The sequence below is a fragment of the Cololabis saira genome, chromosome 11, assembly GCF_033807715.1.
Source record: "Cololabis saira isolate AMF1-May2022 chromosome 11, fColSai1.1, whole genome shotgun sequence".
NCBI classification, from domain to species: Eukaryota; Metazoa; Chordata; class Actinopteri; order Beloniformes; family Belonidae; genus Cololabis; species Cololabis saira.
Window position 1 is genome coordinate 17,292,558 of NC_084597.1, and position 13,848 is coordinate 17,306,405.

The 13,848-nt window shown below is 41.3% G+C and overlaps 1 protein-coding gene across 1 annotated transcript in view; it reads left to right on the forward strand.

Annotated features, from left to right (window-relative positions):
- LOC133455034 (huntingtin-interacting protein 1-related protein-like) overlaps positions 1 to 13,848 on the forward strand; it is a 29,891-nt gene that overhangs the window by 14,289 nt on the left and 1,754 nt on the right. Inside the window, exons 15-32 of the mRNA XM_061733844.1 lie at positions 52 to 168; positions 252 to 353; positions 1,136 to 1,330; positions 2,911 to 3,021; positions 3,106 to 3,300; positions 3,377 to 3,524; positions 5,209 to 5,295; positions 5,480 to 5,587; positions 5,681 to 5,817; positions 6,949 to 7,059; positions 7,160 to 7,218; positions 7,300 to 7,330; positions 7,411 to 7,473; positions 7,935 to 8,035; positions 8,124 to 8,229; positions 10,152 to 10,275; positions 12,362 to 12,423; positions 13,208 to 13,792. Coding sequence (XP_061589828.1) covers positions 52 to 168; positions 252 to 353; positions 1,136 to 1,330; positions 2,911 to 3,021; positions 3,106 to 3,300; positions 3,377 to 3,524; positions 5,209 to 5,295; positions 5,480 to 5,587; positions 5,681 to 5,817; positions 6,949 to 7,059; positions 7,160 to 7,218; positions 7,300 to 7,330; positions 7,411 to 7,473; positions 7,935 to 8,035; positions 8,124 to 8,229; positions 10,152 to 10,275; positions 12,362 to 12,423; positions 13,208 to 13,792 — 2,442 coding nt within the window. The remainder of the gene's footprint in view (positions 1 to 51; positions 169 to 251; positions 354 to 1,135; positions 1,331 to 2,910; positions 3,022 to 3,105; positions 3,301 to 3,376; positions 3,525 to 5,208; positions 5,296 to 5,479; positions 5,588 to 5,680; positions 5,818 to 6,948; positions 7,060 to 7,159; positions 7,219 to 7,299; positions 7,331 to 7,410; positions 7,474 to 7,934; positions 8,036 to 8,123; positions 8,230 to 10,151; positions 10,276 to 12,361; positions 12,424 to 13,207; positions 13,793 to 13,848) is intronic.

Consider the following 13,848-nt stretch of genomic DNA (forward strand, 5'->3'; position numbering starts at 1 on the left):
GTTTTAATTGCAGTAAAATTGTTATTTGTAGCTATTTGTGTCCTTGTGTAGAACGCAGAAACAGTGAAGATGCTGTCGAATACAAGACAAGATCAGGACGACGTGCGGAGAGCCAATCAGCAGCTAGAAAGTGAGCTGGGAAGTCTACGACAGGAGAAAAGAAACACGGTGAGACGGCTTGACATTATAACTCTGTCGCTGTTGTTAAAAAGATCCTCCTTCTTACTGACGGTGTCTCCTTTCCTGAGCAGATGAATTGGCAGCAGCAGGAGGTTGACCGCCTGAATAAAGAACTGCTGGAACAAAGAGCCATGCTGGCCATGCTTCAGAGCACTCTGCAGAGTAAAGACACGGTAACGCTGAATGTTATGCACACAAATCATAAAAAAAAACAGGTTTAGGCCCAAATTTAAATCAAAAGAACCATAAAAGTCTGAAACGTGTCATTCTATAACTTCACAAGTTTTTATGAGGGTTTATTGTATTGTTTTACTCAGATTATGAAGAAAAGCACACATGATACGATGTTATCATTCATAATAAAGATCAATAATTTAGCAGGATTTATAGTTTGGATTGGACCATTTTCAGTCATGCATTTGAAACCAGCACTTACACTGGTAGTAAATATTTAGAGCTAATGTGCTAATGTTAATAATAACTTTAAGGGAGAATCAGAGGGGGAATGTACAATATTGGATTTAAACCCTGATAACTTCAGAGGCCTGGAACTACCAAAATAAAATAAATATATAAATAGCTCAATAAAAAAGAAATCAATATTATGAAAAACTAAGGAAGGTGAGAAAAAATCATTTCAAAGGAAACAAAAAAACAGTCTGCATTCTGTTGTCATCTAAAGGCAGGATAAGTAATTATGTGTCTCCTCTTTAACACTGTGTCTCCATGTCATCCACTGGCTTCTCACCTCATAAGTACACTGTAATAAAGAAAACTGGTTTTCAAGCCAAGTCTTTGTGGTCAGAAGCACAGCGGCGCTGTCATAGCTGCTGACGATGATACAATCAGAGTGTTGAGGGATGTTGTGGATCAGGGTAGCAAAGGCCCAACAGCACATTCAGGAGCACTGATTTGGTTATTTCATTAGTGCATATTTGTGTGTCATGTTCTCCAGGAAGGGTCTCAAATGAGCAGCACCCTGGCGGCTCTGCATGCGGAGCGAGAGTCACTGCTTCGCTCTGCAATGGAAAAAGATGCAGAGCTTTCCTCTCTGAAACTACAGGCCCAGCAGCACCAGGGCACTCTGGACCTGGAGAAGAACCGGACCGAGCGAGAGCTGCAGTCTCTCAGAGCTCAGCTGCAGCAGCAGGTATAAAGTGACGATGGTGACTAGGGTTGCCACCCGTCCCGTAAAATACGGAATTGTCCTTTATTTGAGAAAAAAATGTTGCGTCCCGTATTGAACTAATACGGGACGCAATTTGTCCCGTATTTTTATTAACGCCCCATACACACGTCTGTCACACACACATCAACACTAAATTTAACAATAATGAACAAAATAAAACACAGGAAACATTAAGGCCAGCAAAATCTTTGTTTGTGTAAATTAACTTTTACACCATAGTTGAATTATTGAAATAAATTAACTTTTAAACCATATTCTAGTTGAATTATTGAAATAAATTAACTTTTAAACCATATTCTAGTTGAATTATTGAAATAAATTAACCTTTACACCATATTCTAGTTGAATTATTGAAATAAATTAACCTTTACACCATATTCTAGTTGAATTATTGAAATAAATTAACTTTTAAACCATATTCTAGTTGAATTATTGAAATAAATGAACCTTTACACCATATTCTAGTTGAATTATTGAAATAAATTAACCTTTACACCATATTCTAGTTGAATTATTGAAATAAATTAACTTTTAAACCATATTCTAGTTGAATTATTGAAATAAATTAACCTTTACACCATATTCTAGTTGAATTATTGAAATAAATTAACTTTTAAACCATATTCTAGTTGAATTATTGAAATAAATTAACTTTTAAACCATATTCTAGTTGAATTATTGAAATAAATTAACCTTTACACCATATTCTAGTTGAATTATTGAAATAAATTAACCTTTACACCATATTCTAGTTGAATTATTGAAATAAATTCACTTTTAAACCATATTCTAGTTGAATTATTGAAATAAATTAACCTTTACACCATATTCTAGTTGAATTATTGAAATAAATTAACTTTTAAACCATATTCTAGTTGAATTATTGAAATAAATTAACCTTTACACCATATTCTAGTTGAATTATTGAAATAAATTAACTTTTAAACCATATTCTAGTTGAATTATTGAAATAAATTAACTTTTAAACCATATTCTAGTTGAATTATTGAAATAAATTAACCTTTACACCATATTCTAGTTGAATTATTGAAATAAATTAACCTTTACACCATATTCTAGTTGAATTATTGAAATAAATTAACCTTTACACCATATTCTAGTTGAATTATTGAAATAAATTAACTTTTACACCATATTCTTCACCTGTAACTATATTATATATCCTGGCTGAGGTGGACATACGTAGCATAGGAGGCTATTTCAGTTGCTAGTATGTTTGGCTGTCTACAGTCATACAAGTTCAATGCTATTAAAGCACTTTAAACTTTAAATCAAAGCATTTGTTTTTTTTTCATATAAAATAAACACATTTTTATGCAGTTTAGAAGTTTTGGGGCTTTTTTTGGCTCCTGCGCTGCTGAAATCGAGGCGTCCCTTATTTCTATTTCTGAAAGGTGGCAACCCTAATGGTGACAGATGGAGAAAGTTATTTTGGAAATGCTCGTTCAGCTGGTGTGCAACATGTTCAGTATTCTCCAAACATGTGCTCTCATTTGTTTTTTGTTTTTTGTTTTCTACAGCTTGCCATCAATGCAGAGCAGAAGCTGGAGATCGACAGGCTGAAACGAGAGCTGGACTCCACCCGAGCAGAACTGACACGTGCAAACAGCTTGTTGCAAAATAAAGAACTGGTAGGAAGACGTCTGGAAACTCGTCCGACAACGTTCGTGAGTTAAACCGGTTTTTATTCACTTTTATGTGCTGTTTTCCCTCAGAGTGGATCCCAGCTGAGCAGCACGCTGGCAGGGCTGCATGCCGAGAGGGAGATGCTGCTGCGATCGGCTCGGGAGCACGAGGCCATGCTGAACTCCCTCAGACAACAAGCCCAACTCCAGCAGAGCTCCCTGGAGCAGGAGAGGCAGAGGAGCAGCATGGAGCTGGGGAGCCTAAAAGCCCAGCTACAGAAGCAGGTATCGTATTTGCTTCCATCTGCAGGGTAGCTTTACATTTCTCAAGTTCCTGACGGGATTGTGGTTGTCTACTCAGGCCGGTTGGGAAGGTGCGCTGGCCCAGAGGCTGCAGGAGGAGCAGTTCAGTCTGCTGCAGTGTGCGGTGGTTGAGGCCGAGGGCATCGTACTGGACGCTGTGGCCAAACTGGATGACCCCATTCACGTCCGCTGCATCAGCTCTCCTGGTAAAAAAAACCCCAACAAACTCCTTTTGCTTTGATTCCCAGAAGAAAACCATAGTCAATGTTTAAACAGTTTTATGTAAACCACAAGTTGTTATCTGTTATAGATTATTAAAACACAGAACCTCACATCCATAATGACCATCTGTCTGTTCAAAACACATCAATTTATTTTCACCGCAACTCAAAAACTGTCTGGGTTTGTTAGATTATTCAACCTACAGCTTCCTTCTGTCTTTCTGTTTTCTCAGTCAGACCCAATTTGCCAGGCACGTTGCCATGGTGACAGAAGCAGTTGTACAATGTTTATTTTTGAACTGAATCACATCTAAGGAGAACAAAACATATCTCATGTGGAGGTAAATGTATGCGCTGCGTTCAAATGCAGTCATGAATGCTTTCGTGAGCAGACACCCACGATTGCTCTGTCGAAGCTGTTATTTATTGCTTAATCAATAGTGCATCTCTGAAAATGGCAGTTAGGTGGTCTGAAAACTAGGCATATGTCAGTTTAAGATCACTTTGAACATTTTGGAGTCAGGAAAAGCATACTATCTGCTCTGTAAAGCTGCTACCTATACGGGCATCTTCTCAATGGGGTTTGATAGCGGAAATGCTATTGATGAAGCATTCAGTCACATTTGGGAAAATGGAATTTCCTGCTTCCAACTTCCACAATTGCATTGACAGATCTCAACGGAGGAACGCTCCTTGAGGGAAGCTGCGTGCAGATAGTTTCATATCCGATCATTATCGCATTTGGGCAGATGCTTGTCAGTCTGAACAGCTCCAAACACTCAGATCGGATATGACTGTCCCAGACGCTCCAAACCACCCGCCCATTTCCAGTTGTGGAGCTACTCATCCTTTCACAGAGAGCATGTACAATATCTGATGTCACGTCAAAAACTATTATTTGTAGTTTAAGTGTTGCAAATTCACATTACAACATGTTTTAATAGCAGAAAAAAAGACCGCATTTCCACGTACGGTGCGTGTCGCCGCGTACCCTACGCCGCAGGCTCTGCGTTGGTGTAACGCAGACCATAAATCAGCCTTCAGTCGCGCTGAGAGCCTGAACCTGCAGCCCGTCAGCTCATCAGGAGGTAAAAGAGCGGGGCTGCCAGTTCATTGCTGGTTCGTTTTGTTAACTCTGAGCTTTGTTGGTTGGTTTGTTAGTTTGCTGGTGGTTTTGTTCTGAACACTTTTCTCTGTGACGTCGCGTCCCTCCACTGAGACACAACTTTTGCGGTATGCGTTCATTGTTATGTCTAAAAATGATGCGCAGTGCCCACCCAATCAGGAACGGTACAGATATTTTGGGATTTTTTTATATATAAAAAAAATACATGACTTCACACAATACACGCGCTGGGTGACGCCTCCGCTCCGACGTCGTTGCTACGGCAACCCGTCAGATCAGTCAATGATGTGGCCCAGTCTGAACAGAGCCAGATCCGATTTGGACACTTGCTAAAAACAGTGTGGACAGTCGGCTCTGAAAATCGGATATGAGAAGGAATCAGATATGAATCAGATTTGCCTGCAGTCTGAACGCGGCCTAAGACAGAGGACATACTGGAGCACAAAAAAGGATTCCTTTGTTCACAAGTTTTTCTACTTTTTACTATTTTACTAGTGATTTTGTGTTTTCATGCTCCTTTAGCAGTTCTCCTTCTGTTCTCAGATTATCTGGTGAACCGAGCTGAAATCACTCTCGGATCTATCGACAAAATGCAGCAGAGCCACCTGGTCTACCTGGGAAATAGGAGTGGTCAGTCAAAACCTTTTAAAACCTTTTTTTAAGATTGTAAATATGTTTATTTCTGATGTACTCAGACCCTAGTGGTCGGTAGAGGAACTGCATCTTTTCTTACTGTTGGGGCTAGTGTGTGTGTGTGTTTGCATGTTTACATGGGATGATCGGATGCTGTCTAACATCATTTTATCGTCTCTAGATGCCAGTGGCTTGTTGAGAGCAGTAACACAGTTTTCTCACCTTGCTGCGGACACGATAGTCAACGGAGCAGCGACGTCACACTCAGTCCCCACCGATCATGCCGACAGTAAGGCAGACCCACGACAGTAGCATTCAAACTACAGCTGTTATACGCATTGTGATCAGTCAAAATTTAATCAATTATGTTTGTTTGGTGCAGGTTTAAACGACAGCTGTCGGGAATGTGCTAATCACTGCCTTCAGTTCTTGAAGGATCTGAAGTCTCAGGCCAGCATCCAGAGAGCTGACCCATCTGCGATACGCTACACTGTTCAACGCCTCCTCGCTATGGGACAGGTAGGAGGAAACATACAAATATAACGAGAAGAAACAAGAGAGGCACTGCTGCAGCAAAGTGTGAGCCTGAATGTATGAACAGCAGCCAGCAGACACATGCTTGCTAAGGTCTTTACTCACAGGTCAGAAGTCAACTTTACAGTCCCTAAGTCCTTAAGATAAGGAAAAAAAGCCGCCTGACACAACAGAAGTCCATGCAACTCACTACTAAAACGACAGCCCTAATTATTCTTAAATGTGTAGTTTTAACTTTCAGGTAAATTAAATTTAATAAATAAAAATATAAAAACTTTTTCACGGTCACGAGGCCAGACGGTGGGTCAGGCGTAGAAGTCACGTAATGCTGTCAATGATAACTGACTCAACTTGGGAACCAACCCCTAGTGGTCATTCAAAGAACTGCACTTTGCTCTGCTTTGAAGAAACCAAAACTATGGCAGGAAGTCCAAAATATGTCGCTGATGCATGTGAGAATCAAAAATCGATTATTAATTTCAGTTTATCTCAATTTTATTTATATAGTACGACACAAATTGTCTGTAGGTGGTTTCCAGAGACCCAGAACATGACCTCCAAGCAATTATTACATAAACAATGGCAGGTAAAAACTCCCCCTGGTGGGAGAGAAACCCTAAACCAAACAGTGGCAAGAAGAACTCCCCCTTAAGAAGGAGAAGGGAGAGGAGGGACACAGACACACCGTCAAAGGTACAAAAGACCAGATATATTAGGACTGATTATCCGTTAACAGTTGGTGCACTACAGAGACCACTATATAAACAGATTTAGACAGCAGACACTGGGATGATCAGAGGGTGAGACTGCAGGTCAGCATGCAGCTCCTGAAGCTCTGGCCTGCAAACATGCACAAAAGAGAAAATGATGGGGCAGAGCAGCACAACAAACTACAAGAACAATGGAGAACAATGATGCTGATGAGATCCGTAAGACATGCCTGAAGAATAACGGTTCTGTTCTGTTATCATTTTAGAAAGCTGTACTTGAGGACTGCTAAAACAATCTAAAAGACACGAACTGTATCTTAAACCGTGACTGTGTCAATTGATAGTGGCAGGATCGGGTTGGATGGGTTTCTCTCGCATTTGCACTAAAACTGTTATTCCTCTTCAGGATCTGCGTCCGAAAGGACAGGACGTGCTGAAAGAAGAGCTGGGAAGCATGGTGGATAAAGAGATGTTCGCTACATCGACTGCCATTGAAGAGGCTGTGCTGCGAATGGACGTAAGAAAAATAGTCTCTGCTCGATTGGGCCCAACTCATCTGGACATACAAAAATGAAGCTGGCGATGTTGAAACATGCATTTCCTTTTTTGTTTCCCAGGAGATCTTGAGCCAAGCAAAGAAAGACACCAGTGGGATTAAGCTGGAGGTCAATCAGAGGTAAGGCTCCGGATCCAGTCGTATTTTTTTTTCTTTTTCATTAGGTGCAATAATGTTGACTTTTTGTCTCTCTTCCCACAGTATCCTGGGATCCTGCTCAGACCTGATGAAGGTAAGTAGTCCGTTGATCAAATCCTTGTCTATGAAATCAGATGAACAAATTCCCACCTGTTATTTCTTTTTCGCGTCCAGGCTGTCCATATCCTGGTGACGGCCTCCACCGACCTGCAGAAAGACATTGTGGAAGGAGGGAGGGTGAGTTGGGGACAGAGGACGTCACGTCATGCTGCTCCTGCTGCACCTTTGAAGATGGTAGCAGCAGAAAGGAGTGCTTGACTCTGCCCCATAAACATTTGTACCATATTCCTGTGGTATTTCAACCAAAATATCTCACAAACTATTCATTAGGACATCAGGAAACTGTGTCGACTTTGAGAAAAAGGTCTTGTTTGGCAGCTGCAATAAATTCCTGTAAATTCTTGTCCCTAAAAAACAGCTCTTAAATATTAAAACCATCACAATCATCGCGTCATAAAGGCTGTGTGAGATTTCGATTTAGGTATGTGTGATTAACGTGTAGATTTGGTAATTGCAGTATGTGCAACTTTTAAAAGGCTCTAAAGGACTCCCACCTGACCTGACTCACAAGAATAAGGAGAGTTTAATTTTTTGTCACAAATCTTTTCAGGACATTCTTTGAATTGTTCTTCCTGCAGGGAGCAGCATCTGTCACAGATTTTTATGCCAAAAACTCGCGGTGGACTGAAGGACTCATCTCTGCCTCCAAAGCTGTTGGCTGGGGTGCCACGCAGCTGCTGTAAGTATCTAAAATCATCAGTATAATAATGTATGTTATGCATTCTGAGATACAGCATATAAAACCGTGTGATTGCATTTTTCCTCAGAGACTCGGCGGACCGCGTCGTTGGGGAAAGCGGAACATACGAGGAGCTCATCGCCTGTTCACATGAGATCGCTGCAAGCACTGCTCAGCTAGTTGCGGCCTCCAAGGTACAAAAACATCACTAAAACCTTATTTATATAGCACTTTTCAACAACACAAAGGAGGCAGAAGTGCTTCACATTTAAAATAAGAAAAATCACGGCACAGTAAGTAAATACTATCAGATGAATAGTAAATTATAAACAATAAGAATAAAATAAAGTCGTAGAAATTAATCGAAGAATCCAAATCTGGAAGTTACACCATGCTAAACGTGTTTAAAGCCAAACCAAACAAGTGTGTCTTCAGGTGGGATTTGAACAGGCCAGATCCAAAATCAAACACACGTTTGGTGGCTGTGAGTACCAGAAGTTAGGAGCTGTGACGGCAAATGAATGATCACCCTGCTGCTAGGGGTGACATGGGTGAATCTGGATGAGTGAGTTAAAAGATGAGCAGCTGCACCAGTTGCAGACGATGTAGTGAGGATTGATGTGTGATGCCAGTGTAAAGTGCATTACATTAGTCAATTTGTGAGCTGACAAAAGCATGTATCGCCTTATCCAGAACACTGAGGGACAAGAAGGGCTTGACTTTGGTTTAACAACACCATAAAAATATGTTTGTCTTAAAAACCACCACTTAAGTTTCATTGCTTGACTGATACTTAAGTTATCAGTACACTGTGCTGTATATCAGGGGTACAGAAGAGGGTACAGAAGAGTATGTATTCAGTCCTACTGTCATTCAAATGAAGAACTTTTTAGGGATAACCATTGTTTAATATCATCCTGGCAGCTATGCAGACAATCGAGAGCAGTCCCAGCGTTCGGGAGCACCAACGTGTGGAGGTATACGCTGGTACTCCCAGCGTAGACCTCCACACGCTGGAGGTGAAGCATCATCAGTGGGGTAAAACTAACCTGTCTCACGGCGGTCTAAACCCAGCTCACGTTCCCTATTAGTGGGTGAACACTCCAACGAACATCAGACCTCCAGGTCTAGATGCCATATTTATAAATGAAAAGAAAGCGAAAATGGATCCAAGCGGTAACATATACACAGAGAAAAGTACAGGGCCAAGAATAAGACCTTGTGGCACACCAGATAGAGGGCCAGTGGGGAATGAAAAGTCATCAATCATAACAACAAAGCACCTGTTGGTCAGGCAGGATCTAAACCACTGCAGGACTGTACTCTGGAGACCAACATCTGGAGTCAGACGAGTGACAAGAACGTGCAAAACACGAGTACTTTTAGGTATTTGTACAGCCAGCGTGCATTAAAGATGCTCACATTTAAAGGTGCATTTACTGTAACACGATGCACATTTAGGCGAACATTGGTGTAAATTAAGTCAAGTACTTTTCAGCTTCTTTATACCCCATCAGTTTCTAGAGGGGATCCTAATTTTTAGTCTCATAAAACTAAAAAAAGTCGTACTTTTAGGCAGAGCAGACAGCTGGCGCAGATCTGGTGTGGATCTTTACTCGATATATGTTTCCACAAACACAGAGTCCCTGTCTCCTCTGGTGTGACGGAGAAGGGCATCTGTTTTTACTAACTGTTGTTCTACCGAAGGGACAGTGTAGAACACAAGAACGGTGTTAGCTGATGTTCTAAACCATGGATTCTGACCCAAAAATATAAAGGTGAATAAAAATGCCATGGACTATGTTAAGGACTGGAGATGGAGACAGAGATCTGGTCTGAAGCGAGGAGACGTGTTTAAATGACTACTAGTTATTTAAGCGATGATGTCACTGTCATGGGGGTCACCAGCCAATCAGGTTTGGTCTAATTAGATAAATGTGAGGAGGCGTTTCCCATAATGAGACATAAGAAAGAGAAACACATCTGCATGAACTGCATTAGAGTTATGCAGGAACGTTGACGTATGTTTTGGTAAGAAATGTTGAACTCAAAAGTTTTGTTTCTCCAGTTAAATTGGATTCATCACATCTTCCTTGGAATGCTGCCTTCATTTCAGGTGAAGGCTGACCGCAACAACAAGAAGCTGAACACGCTGCAGCAGGCGTCCAGACACGTCAACGACATGGCCGCTGTGGTCGTCACCTCCAGCAAACACGGACAGCAGCAGATTTCTGACCACGGTGAGATGAGAGGCTGATGGAGGAATCAAGAAAACAGTAGAAACACCAACACCTGTCAGAATCACCTGAGCTTCAGCTGTTAAATACTTCAGTTACTTGTTGGCCACTTATCTTTATTTACCAACTAGTAGGAAGAATTCTTGTTGATGTTGGAGCTCAGTCATACTTATAAAACATCTCTCAAGGACAAGAGCAAATAAAAAAAGGCTTTGCAGGCTTAAGAAAGCATGGAGCTATGTCCTTTAAGGTTGTATACTGCCTGTCATAAAAAAAGGACAGGCTGCGCTGTCGTTCCGATGAACTTCTGCAATTACCCAACATTTACTTCCGTCCAGAGTTGCATTCATATTTCCCCAAGATCTTGTATTGATGATGGGAGAGTCAGTTGGGACTCTGTGGTGGGAAAATGATGTCATGCTCCCTGAACCTGGTCCCTCAGCATCTTCAGGTGGTCAGCTGACCTCCATAACGTTGGTGAACCTCAACCTTGAGCAACTGCAGCAACCCCAGATCATAGCCCCGCCCCCACATGCTTGTACGGCAGGAATGGGTGATATTTTACTGTTCACGATATACCGTCAAAAAAATTCCTCACGATAAGAATTTGTCATCTCGCGGTAAAAACGATAAATTCCCGTTGATGACGTTTTTGTGTAAAGCTGATTTTTGGAAGGAAGGAAGGAAGGAAGGAAGGAAGGAAGGAAGGAAGGAAGGAAGGAAGGAAGGAAGGAAGGAAGGAAGGAAGGAAGGAAGGAAGGAAGGAAGGAAGGAAGGAAGGAGAGAGCAGGAGGAAAGAAGGGAGGAAGGAAGGGAAAAAAGGAGGAAGGAAGGGAGAAAAGAGGAAGGGAAGAAGGAAGGAAAGAGCAGGAGGAAAGGAGGAAGGAAGGGAAAAAAGAAAGAAAGAAAGAAAGAAAGAAAGAAAGAAAGAAAGAAAGAAAGAAAGAAAGAAAGAAAGAAAGAAAGAAAGAAAGAAAGAAAGAAAGAAAGAAAGAAAGAAAGAAAGAAAGAAAGAAAAATTCCCATTGATGACAAACATGGCGGATCTGAGAGCGAGATAGATTCATTTTATCGTCATTTTTATCGTTATCGGGATAAATGCCAGAAATATGAGATATGGGAGCATCGTTTCATCTGCCTCTCTTCTTACCTCGATGTGTCCATCACTCTGGAACTCTGGGTAAATCTGAACTCAGACCACATGACCTCCCTCCACTGGTCCAGAGTCCGATCTTGATGTTCTCTGGCAGATTGAAGCCTTTTTTCTGATTTTTCTCACTGATGAGAGGTTTTCATGAGATGACACAGATGTCTTGTCCCTTGAGGTCCTTCATTGTTGGTGTGGAAACGTTCTTACTTTCACTGTTAAACACAGCTGTGAGTTCTGCTGTTGTTTTTTTTATTATTATTTAATATTATTTGATTTCCCTCAACGTTTCAGTGATCACTTCTTCCTGGAAGATGATGGTTCTCCAATATCCTTCCAGTTTTTAATAATGCGTTGGACTGTTCTTAACCCAATTTTAGTAGTTTCAGCATATCCTTAGATGTTTTCTTTGCTTGATGCCAATAATTTGACCTTTCTAAAACACAGAATGAGTTTTCATGGTTGTTAAAGAAATGAGGAGCTCCTCGCTGCATCAGTTCGGGTTCAATAGCCTGTTGTCGGCTGAAACATAATCATCCCTGCAGTAATTATCCAATTGGAGGCTCTTACCCATTACTGAGTTAAATGCAGGTGCAGGTTTAATTGGCAGTATATGTGATCAGGAGAAAAGTGAACAGGTGCAGAGAGAGGCAAGAACAGGTGAATCTCTCCGGACTCTACCCGTCAGATCGAAGGCAGAATCATTTTGGATCAACTAAAGGACTTTTTGGAGGGTTTTGATCTTGGTCGAATGTGACTCCAAAGTTCCTCGCAGAAGCACTGGAAGCAAAGGAAACATCACTGAGAGCAAGTTTTACTTGAATTTGAAAACAGAAAGTTACACTTCATTCACACCACTGACCCTTTAACATGACTCAACATTTAAATTATGAGTAGCACCTGCAGGTTTAACTTTAAATTTTAATGTTTTTGTCTTCGTAGGTATCATGGACTTCTCAGGAATGTCTCTGATCAAACTGAAAAAGGAAGAAATGGAGGCACAGGTGAGTAGAAAATACACTCTATTTATCTTTTATCTACACATTACTGGCCATCTTTAACAAAAGCAGCTATAAAAATAATCAGGCTGGGACCAGAGGTGAATAACTACCTTGACCACAGTGATCGTTGACTGAATTACTGAACCCGGCTTTCTGCTAGGGACAGAGATTGTCTCTTTTGGAGCTTTCTCATGAAGAATATAGAAAATTTTTGAAAAATAAGAAGATGAACATGCTGGAGTTCAAATAAACAGACATACTGTAACCTGTCAGGAAACTGTGCAAAACTGGTGTTCATAAGGCCTGAATGGTCCATACTTGACAGAAAGTTCTCAAACTTTCATCGTGGTTTTGTTTGTGTTTTTTTACTCAGACTCTCTTTTTTAAAGCATCAGCAGAACTGTATAAAGAGATTCAGCCCTGAAAAGAACAATTATATTTTGAATAAATGCTGTTACCTTGTGATTTAATCAGAGATATGATGAAAAATGCAGTGAGTGAAAGATTTTATTAGAAAACATTACAAACTAAAGACATTAGAAACTGTGAACGTGCTCTAGTGCACGTTAAAAGTTGAGCATTATTTACCTTGTCAATCTATCAGTTAAGCCCATTTTTCACTTCATGGAGCAAATTTTGATCCTAAAATAGGGTAGATAACATTTCAAGTGAACAACAACACTGTCATTGCATCTTTATCAAATTTAAACCTGCACATCCCTGAAGCGTGCGAATGTCAAAGTTTGGGACTCACTGTCAAAAATATTTTGATTTCTGAATTTCTCAGGTGAAAGTCCTGCAGCTGGAGAGCCAGCTGGAGCAGGAGCGAGTCCGACTTGGGGAGCTGAGGAAGAGGCACTACGAGGTCGGTGGGACCGGTGGCGCAGATGATGGAGCTGACGGCTTCCCACCACCGCCGCCGCCAACTCTCCTCGACTCCACCCCGCTGCCTCAGTCGTTCTCGCAAATAAAGCCCTACGCAAACACCCACAGCCTCTCGCAGACCAGCCCATTTCCACCTGCCCAGACACAATCCTTCCCACTGCCTCAGTCTTACACACCAACTAATACCTACACTCCATCCCAAACTTACACTCCATCCCAAACTTACACACCTTCTCAAACTTACACTCCTTTTCAAACCTACACACCCTCACAGCCCTACGTCCCTGCTCAGCCTTTCATTCCATCCCAGACGTACGCCAAAAACCCGGCACAGAGTTACGAGCAAGCTCAACCTTATTCTGTGCCGCAGCCGGCGTCCAGTCTCGCTCAGCCCAAACCCCAGTCCCAGCAGAACGCAGAGTCGAGCAAAGTAACCTTAAGGAAGCCAAGCATCTTCGTAAAATCAGGAAACCTCCTGAAGAATGCGGTGAGTACTGACCTTTACCTTCTAAAGTCTCATAGTAAAGGCTGAGTTATGGTTCT